The sequence below is a fragment of the Cajanus cajan genome, chromosome 6, assembly GCF_000230855.2.
Source record: "Cajanus cajan strain Asha chromosome 6, NIPB_CcT2T_4, whole genome shotgun sequence".
Taxonomy (NCBI): domain Eukaryota; kingdom Viridiplantae; phylum Streptophyta; class Magnoliopsida; order Fabales; family Fabaceae; genus Cajanus; species Cajanus cajan.
In genome coordinates this window covers 17,781,524-17,791,178 of record NC_138522.1, presented here as the reverse complement: position 1 = coordinate 17,791,178, position 9,655 = coordinate 17,781,524, and the positions used below count along the sequence as shown (strand labels likewise).

Sequence of the window (9,655 nt, the reverse complement as noted above, 5' to 3'; positions counted from 1 at the left end):
ACCTACACAAGAAACAATGTCAAAAAAAATATGAAAATTAATTAGAATTTACAACTAAAACCAAAATGACTTACTAAAACAAATTAAAGTTAATATATATCATAATATGATACTAATAAAAGACAAATAAACAAAAAATAATAATGCATAAAAAGATATGCAAAAATTGATCTATCACATTTATTACAACTAGCAGAAAAAAGACACTCCATGTCTCCATTGTATTAAAAAAAAAATAAATAAAAATGAAAAAAATGAAAAATTACTCATAAAAAAGTAGTTATTGAAAAATAAACAAAGGATAACAAGGTCCATGTAAAAATAAAAAATAAAAGTAATTATTAAAAGTAGTATCTCCTTTATATATTAGTATAGATTCATTAGTTTCAAGTTCTTAAATTTGATTAAAAAAATATTTTTTTCTAATTTTTTAAAATAAAATGGTATAATGATAAAAAAATGTAGAGACCAAGGTAATTACCGAAAATGGTATTCCTTTTATATATTAGTATAGATATTAATTGCACTTGATTGTTTAGGATCGAGACAAACTTGAATGTTAGAGTATTTTTTTCATATACCTCATATTTTCTCTTGAATAAATATAGTCGAAGACTAAGGAAGACAATGACTTTTGGAGAAACACCGGAAGTGATAGGATTATTTATATATCCCCGTATAGATACATATTTTTCAATAAATTTTAATAAATTAAAGAAAAATATGCTTAAAAGAGTTTTTTATTTTTTATTTATTTATTTATTTTTTGCATTTTTGCATTTTTGGGTATACCAAATAGTGATATCTTATCCTACTTCTCGGCAATGTTTGAACTTCGAACTTACGGGCCTGGCGTTTGCACCTTATATGTGGACTACCTAGTTGAGCCCAAAGGTAAAGCCAAATCAAGCATTTTGAAAAGTTGTGCGTTGCGCCAGTGATCGAGACTCGAGCACAGTTGCAGTGGAACACGCTCGGAGATGGAGGAGAATTGGAGTGGTTGGGACTCAAACATGGTTGCGGTGTTAGAAACCCTAAGAAAAAGAGGTTGGTATTTGGAAGACACGGTCGATTTGAAGGCCATCGTCGTCTTTCAATCCGCACTTGCCGATGACCCTTCCAAGGTGGTTGAATCCGTCGAGTCAGAGCTTCTCAATTCGGACCTTAGATCCATCGGCGCCAAGTCCTTGCCCCAACCCGCTCTTCTTCGCAATCCTTCCTCTGTTCTTCAGGGTCCCATAGTTCTTCAGGTAAAAATATTATTTTTTAAAAAAAATTTTTTTTGTTGTTTTGCGGTATTCTGAGTGGCTTTGTTAGTTGGTTAAACTTGTGGGTTGGTGTTGTGGTTCGTATTTGTTAATGGAATAATAATTGGGGTTTGTTGGATTTGGCAGATAAGTTCTGCGAGGGACGTATCTAAGAGCAGCGTGGATGAGTTTCTGAGAAATTCAGGTGGTCGGAGACTTCTTAGATTGTGTCTCACTGATGGTCACTCTGAAATAACTGCTGTGGAATATTCTCACGTTCCTTCTATACCAGACAATGTGGTTCCGGGTACTAAGGTAATGCACTCTTGCTATGTATTGCTGCAATTGCGTTTACGTTTGTGTGAGTTTGTGACCTAATGCATGGCATAGGACATAATGAACTTTATAAAAAAAGTTACATTGATTTATGTTGGGTATACTAGGAGTTAAACACGGGGAGAATTCCATCAATGAGTCATAGCTCATGAGAAAATCAACCCAAAACAAGGCGTAAGGTTTTTGTTTTTCACTTAATATTGCTCAACATACAAGAACTTGTATGAGTTGGCCACATGGTTGAACCATAAAATCTGATATAATTGTTGGGGATATGAGAGGTTAAACACACGGGAAAATTTCATTAATGGGCATTGGGCAATAAGCAAAGCAAACCATCTAAGTGAACTAGAAACCACATCTTAATCCAAAATCTTAAGGTAATAGATTTATGGGGCTTCCTCACTTATACGTTACATACCCATGTCTATCTAATGTGGGGCTTGTCATTTACACTTGTACACATGGTTGTCAAACTCACGAGTTAACTCGTAGAATCATGCGAGTTTACTAGTCTAGGGTAGGAAAACTGGTTAACTCGTTGCTAGAATCGTTTTTTGGTAGACTCGTGTAGACTCGGCAGGACTCAGGTAGAATCGCGAGTCTATGGGCGAGTTCGCGAGTCAGCTTCAGGTTAATTTTTTGCCCCCTAAATGCCCAAAACGACGTCGTTTTAGAGAGGGTTTCTAGTCTTCTCTCTATTTTCTTCGATCTCTCACTTTTCGCATACGAAAACAACACTCTCCCTTCGCCGCGTTCTTTGATCTGCCTCTGTTCGAGGCTTCGAGATCTCACGACACTGTCCGACATCGTTCTATCCGCCTGACGCTGTCCTTGTAGCTTCTGGCGTCGTTCCTGCAGTTTTCGACGAGTTGTTCGTGCTCACGTTTCCCTGCTCGTCCAGCACCGTTCATTCACCTCTGTCACATTTTCCGATTTATAGGTGTTGTTTTGATTGCCTAAACCAGCACACTCTGCTGGGTTTTTTTGTTTAATCTTGAAGTCCTGTTTGTTTAATTTCAGGTCTGATGTTCTGTTTTCTGGTGTTTATTTGGTCTGTTAGTGTTTAATTTCAGACTTAGAATGTTGAATTAGTGATATCATATTGTGTGTGTTCATTTGTTTTAATATCTTTCAATATTAGGTAGACTCTTACGAGTCTACGAGAGCTCCATGAGTTTGCGTAGACTCTCGAGTTTGACAACCTTGCTTGTACACCAACAGTTTACATGTTGCCAAGCGAATTGCCATAGGTTGATGCATGTTTGGAACATTTTGTGACCTTGCTTTCTGTTATTAACTTATTATAGTATGTGGCATGCTGATTCCTTAGTGATTATAGGGTGTATTGCTTCTCTCTATGTATTTGTTTTGTAAATCTTTATTTGTATATATTCACACGGATTCTTAATTCAGTTTCACCCTTGGTGATGCTGTTCTTTTGTTTTGTTTCCATTGGACAGATCCGTTTGGAAAATAAAGTTGTGGTTCACAGTGGTATTGTTTGCTTAAATCCTAAAGTACTGACTGTATTAGGAGGTGTTGTTAAATCACTCCATGAAGAATGGGAGATGAACCAAAAATATTCAGGATTGTCCCGATCATCTTTAAGAAAGCTAGAGAATCGTGATACAGGTGGTCCTCCATCATTTGTGAAGCTGCAGGTTGGATCTTCCTCAGGTCAAAAGGAACAATTTTTTTTTTCTTTCTTTCTCTTTTGTTTGTTACCACGTGCACTGCTTCTTTGCTTGAATGTTGATTGTGATTTTGGTTTTGGTCAGTATTGTACACAGTCAAGCAATTTTTATTTTTAGCACAGAATTGGAATTGTTAAGTAAGTACATTGTTATATGAATGGTCATTCATGTTTACCATCTCCTCTTAAGGCTATTTCATTTTTTACTTCTTATTATAATATTATATGTGAGGGCTAGATGATGGAATTTACCTTGACCTCCAATATTTAGAAAACCTACAAAAGCAGCCCTTCTAGTTTTGAACATTGCACATGTCACATTGTTAGTTTTCATAATACTGATGCCTCCTATTATATTTTTTCCACACCATTTTACCAAGAGAAGAAAATTTCTGGACATGTATGACTCGTTTATACCAATTTCTCTACTATTAAAATAAAATATCAAGGGAGACCAGTGTAGCACAAAACTAATGGGTATTTTGCAGGTTTCATTAACCTCAAAGGAAGTGAAATTTACTAGTGTTAATGATTGCTTGAACAAATATAGATATCTTATTTATGACAAATTGACAATAAATCTTGAAACTTCCATTGTATTGTTTAATGGTTCAGAACTCATGTTAGTTTGCAGTGAGTTGACAAAAACAGTTATCTCCAACAGGTATTGCGGATTATAACTCTAGAAGTCGTAAGCCAATTGCTGAGGTTGGTGAACCTGAGAGGAGACCATCTGATATCAAGCTAGAACCTAATCAGAAACCAAATGTTTTGGATGTAAATCTAGAATCCAAACCACCTCAAGAAAGAGCTGAAGACAAGGCTAGTAGTTCAAGCACAAGGCCGAAAGAAGGTGCTTCCTTTTTCTGCTAACTGTTTTTGGTATATATATGATATGGTAATCTTTTAGATGTTTGATACATGGAAAGTTTTTACTTTCTTGAGAATCTAAGATTGGAAATGATAATTTTCCATGTTTGGTATGTTATTTAAAAAAATAATATTCATGTTTCTTGGGAATTTTCACACAACTTCTCCACAATTTTGTTCTCATGTGGGAGGTAAGAATCTAACTTTTCTAAGTTAAAAGGAAAGTTTTACCGTGGTAAAAATATCATGTTACCTTAATTTGTTTATTTAATACTGAAATTTTTTTTGATTCTTAAGTAACATTTATAAATATTTCCAAAATATTTATGGTCAACCAAACAAAATTTAGTCATTCCCAATCATAATTCCTAGGCATAATTTGAAATTGAGTCCACAACAGGAAAATGCTAGTCTAGATTGATATTATTTTCATCTGTTAATTTTTTGTTGGTTGAAATGGCATTTGTTTGGCAGGTGACAGAAGAGAAGAGTGTCTATATAATAAAAAAGCTTAATCAAAATCCATTTACAAATGCTCTAGGAAGGGACTCACTGGCTGGATGTTTTATTTAATATTATCAATGAGACCTTTTGCATCTCTTTTTGAATGAACTGATCAATTAAGTTACCAAAACAATATAAAATGGGCAGAAAACTTATGCCTCCCTTTCTCTCTGATTGCATTAATGTGAGATCATGTTTGTCCTGTTTACAGTTGTGGATTCTGTTCCTGTCCAAAATCAAGCAGCTGCACAAAAATTACTTCAGAAACTGAATCACCCTAGTCAGAATGATCGTCATTTCAAGGGTCGGAAACATAGGGGCAAGGGGAAAGAAGAAGATCCAGTTGTGTTCACTCTGGAAGAATACGAGAATAGAAGGGCCCAGACAAAGCCTTCTAATAAAGACAATAATCTAGACATTAGCCGTGATGAGGATCTTGCCAGGCAGCTTCAAAATCAGCTTTACCTTGAAGACTCTCAGGTCAGTAGCTTACTCTTGTAGTGATTTTTTGTGCTTTATGCTGTTTTGTTTTTCTTTTCATCTTCAAATGTCTTATTATTTTATATATGGCTTGTTTAGGGAGGATGGGGTGGTTATGAAGCCAAGGCACAAGATATTAGAATGAGTATGTTCACTTATGAAAGGGATTCTGACAGCAGCCAAATGGCAGGAGGAAGAAGTGGAAGGGGAAGGGGAAGAGGAAGGGGAAAAGGAAAAGGAAGAGGGAGAGGAAGATATGGTTATTAAATATAATGCATTTTCTTTCTTTTATTTTAAGAAGATGGAAATCTTGGCTTTAGAATCAATTTTGAGGGTTCCTTGGACATAAAATCCATCGAGAGGAGCAACGATAGCGTAGGGTTCAATTTTTTAGGTGATCAACCTCTTTTCTTTTTCTTTGTTACGTGTATATGATCTGTTGGATATTTTTATTTCTTTCTCCATATAGAATATTCTCTTTGGTACATTGGAAAAATTTACAAAAAAAGAATTAAGAAGCAACAAGCAAATCTCCTTTATAAGCAGGTAGAATATCTGGTCCCAGCCCAACGAGTGAAAGCCCTAACCAGCAAGAACATGCATTACCCTACAAATCTAAGTCTCTCATTAAGAGGTCTTTGTTTTCAAAAAGCAGATCCCTATTAGGAATAAAGAGTCACCAAAGCCATATCCCAATTATTAAGAATTGTGACAAGGTTTAAATTATCAATAGATTAAAGATTTGGAACGGATATACCAAAACGTATCCATAGTCCACGTGAATGGAGACAATTAAAGTTGTCAAATTAAGTTTCACAACTCTGTTAATAAGGACAGGCTCGACTTTAACAAAGATGGTCTAAATAGAATTAGACCACTTTAGTTTGACATGCATAACTTGGTAGCTGAAACGAGCTTAGGCCAAAGTGACCTGTAGGCCTTAGGCTAGTCCAATAAAAAAAATAAATTAATAATTTAATACTAATAATATTTTTTAAAAATATATTAAAATTTAGGTTTAAATATGTTTTGAATTAAATATATTTTTGGTCTTCCAAAAATTGATTATTTGATTTTAGTCCCTCAAAAAGATTTCTTGATTTTAGTTTTTTAAATTTATATAATATCTATTTTTAGTTTTTTTAAACACTCAACTTTTACTGTTAAAATAGGTTATCTCACCATCTAAATTATCATTAGTTTTATTGATATGGAATTTTTTAATTTAAAATATTAATTATTTTATGATTAATCTAAGATTTAGGGTAAACTTAATTTTACACTTCAAGAATGAGCTTTCTTTAGAGTAATTAACGTGTTGAGATTTAGGGTAAAATGATGTTGCTAAAAGTTGAGAATTTGAAGTTTAGAAGATTGCCGATGAAAGTGTGAAACTGAATATTTTTTGACACAATGGAGGGAAAAAAATTGATTTGAATTTGTGAGAAAATTTTATTACAGTTTGATAGGAGACTTTTGTTCAAGTAAAAGAGAAATTACTGAAATTTCCATACCAACGTGTTGAGTGTAAATAGTGAGAAGTTTTAAATGTAAAATTAGTTTTTATCCTAAAATTAATTTAACCCTAAAATAGTTAATATTTTTAATTAAAAAATTTCATGTCAATAAAACTTATGGTGATTTGCATGCTGAAGTGACCTATTTTAACAAAAAATAGTTAACGGTATTTAAAAAAGGATTAAAAATAGGTATTATATAAACTTGGTGTACTAAAATGAAGGAAATTTTTTGTGGACTAAAATGAAGGAAATTTTTTTAAGGGACTAAAATCAAATAAAGTCGATTTTTGAAGGACCAAAAGTATTTTTAACCCATGTTTTTAATCCCTATAAAATTAGAGTTTTGTTTTTTGTCCCTATAATTTTTTTCTTTATTTTAATCCTTCTAAAATGTATAAATATTATTTTTGATCCTCATAAAATAAATAACTTTTTATTTAATCCTTAAAAAATATTTTTCTTTTATTTTCATTTCTCTAAAACTTAAAGTCACTATTCTTGTCCTTACGGTTATTTTCAGATGAATATATAGGAAACAAATTTACTACAATTTTGAGCAAGAGAAGATACATCTTTAAACCTTCTCCACAATATGAGTGAAGACACTCTTCTTAGGCCTTGCTATAGTAAGTTGCGAGGATCTTGAACACTTGATGCAAAGGATATTCTTTGAACCGCAATAAGTAGTCTCATCCACCTTACACAAGCTAATAAATTTAGACTATTGAAGGTTCATACTAAGACCATAAGCCATGTTGAACTTAGTGAGGATTTCTTCCACTATGCAAACATGTTTCCCATTAGCCTTACAAAACAATAGGATATTGTTTGCAAATAAAAGATGAGATAAAAGGGGTCCTACGAGAAAGGGAAATAAAACTCCAAATATTTGCATCATTAATTAACTCATGAATCCTCAAAGCCAACCTCTCTATGAAAAAAACAATAGGTAAAGAGATAGTGGATCTTTTTACCTTAGGCCCTTGGCAAGATTAAGGTTGTCTAAACACAATTCATTCTATAGAACAAAAAGATTAGAACCTGTCACACCCCACATGATACGATAAACAATGATAATAGGAAATCCAAACTCTCTCAATGTATCCCAAAGAAAAACCCATCTAAGGCGATCATGAGCTTTCTCCAAATCAATTTTTAGAGATAAAATCCCATTTAGACTTAAAATTATGAATAAAATGGACAATTTCCTAAGCAAGGATAATATTATAAATGGTATCTCTTCCTTCAATGAAACTCCCCTAAAAAGGTCCAATTAATTTAGATTAAAAAAATGCCTAAGTCTAGCCACCAGAACCTTATACACCACCTTATAAGCCACATTACACAGATTGATAAAGTAGTACTCCTTCAAATGAGTCAAACGTCCAATTTAGGAACAAGGACAATCACGGTGTCCAAAAGACTCTAATTTGCATAGCCATTCTACAAAGAATCCTTCATTAACCTCCAAAGATCACTATAACTATAGGCCAATACTATTTGTAAAGAAAGGTTGAAATTCATATGACCTCGAAGCCATAAAAATCTCATTCCCATTATGGCTTTCTTAACCTTATCCATCATAATAGGAACAAAAAGAGAATTACATCCATCAACACTAAGTTGTGATGTCTACCTAACTAGAAAAGAAGTAGATGAAGGCAAACAATCAAGTGAATAAATAGAGCGAAAATACCTATTAGCCTCCAATCTAAGTTCATCAGGATCAATATGCTAGGTCCCATCATCAAAAAAGAGTACATGTATAATATTTCACTTTCTTTGGATCATAGTTTGTGATGTAACAAGCTTCAAAGAATAAATGTCTTCTCTTTAAAACTTCTACCTCTCTCAAGATCCTTCATCCATGAGGTGCTAGGTTGAAGAATAACACAAAAGTGGAGGGGAATAAGAATGGATTGGCACCACTCTCAAAGAGAGAGATGAGCTAAAAGGTGACTCACCACAAGGAAAGTTCCTTGATAAGAGTCCTTATGGAATTGCACTCTAAGAGAGGAACTCTTAACTCTTGACGTTGAGAGAAAATCTCAATTATCATTCAAATATCTCAAAAGTGACAAATACAATGGAGGAAACACCCATACATTGGCTTGGTTAGTTTGTGGTACAAGTTAAGTAAACTATGGTTAAGTAGACCATAGTTTAGTTAACTTGTACTCAATCTAACTAACCTTGGGTTCCTTATAGGGTTGTGTACCGTACTAGTCTCACAACGATCGAATATTTTGATCACTCAAACTCTTTATGCCTTTGGCACTCGAGCCTCAAGGATTAAGAGTCATACCAACCTCTCATTAATAGTGTGGCTCAATCAGTTAGACTATTTGTGCTTGTGTCACTCGAACCTAGAGGGTTGTGTACCATATGTGCCCCCACGATCAGTCACCCTTAACATCTCAATCTAATTCTAACTGAGCCCTCTGTTAGAAGTTGATCCTTTTACTTGATACAAGAATAACAGGAAACTCCCCCTCCATTTATGGAATAATGGCTAATATCAATGATAATAAAGATACATCATAATTTGTAAAATCATGACAAAAAGTAAGGGATTCATGTCTAAAATATCACCCTGGTGCATATATAAGAACTCCCAAGCCTTAGAAAAAATTAGGCTATGCTTAATGAATACTTTGAACCGGGGCAATTGCTAAGTCTTTTTATGAAAGATTTCATATTAGAACACTACTAAATAAAAACGTGTATGTATTTTATATATATATATATATATATATATATATATATATATATATATATATATATATATAGAGAGAGAGAGAGAGAGAGAGATATTGTTGATAAATTAATTTTAAAAATATTATTAGTATATAATATATTATAACATTATTTTTTTAATAATATTTTTAAATTGTATTATTGTTAATCTATTTAAGTTATATATTGTAATTTTCATTCATGTATTAAAAACATATATCTATTATTGCTAAATAAATTAATATTAAAAAGTATTATTATTATTA

At 33.0% G+C, this 9,655-nt stretch overlaps 1 protein-coding gene across 1 annotated transcript; it reads left to right on the top strand.

Annotated features, from left to right (window-relative positions):
* The first annotated feature begins 826 nt into the window (after window positions 1–826).
* On the top strand, window positions 827–5,620 carry LOC109818224 (tudor domain protein (DUF1767)). Its single transcript, XM_020383655.3, has 6 exons — window positions 827–1,250; window positions 1,395–1,562; window positions 3,047–3,263; window positions 3,944–4,132; window positions 4,865–5,133; window positions 5,233–5,620. The coding sequence occupies exons 1-6, from the start codon at window positions 981–983 to the stop codon at window positions 5,398–5,400; spliced, it is 1,281 nt and encodes a 426-aa protein (XP_020239244.2). The 5' UTR covers window positions 827–980; the 3' UTR covers window positions 5,401–5,620.
* Window positions 5,621–9,655: the final 4,035 nt, after the last annotated feature.

What these genes read in the sequence shown, in the direction of transcription:
- LOC109818224 (XM_020383655.3), top strand. Translation starts at nt 981, where the DNA reads ATGGAGGAGAATTGGAGTGGTTGGGACTCAAACATGGTTGCGGTGTTA. An exon ending in ATGTGGTTCCGGGTACTAAG is followed by an intron (nt 1,563 to 3,046) that starts GTAATGCACTCT and finishes TCCATTGGACAG; the next exon opens with ATCCGTTTGGAAAATAAAGT. An exon ending in AAGCACAAGGCCGAAAGAAG is followed by an intron (nt 4,133 to 4,864) that starts GTGCTTCCTTTT and finishes TCCTGTTTACAG; the next exon opens with TTGTGGATTCTGTTCCTGTC.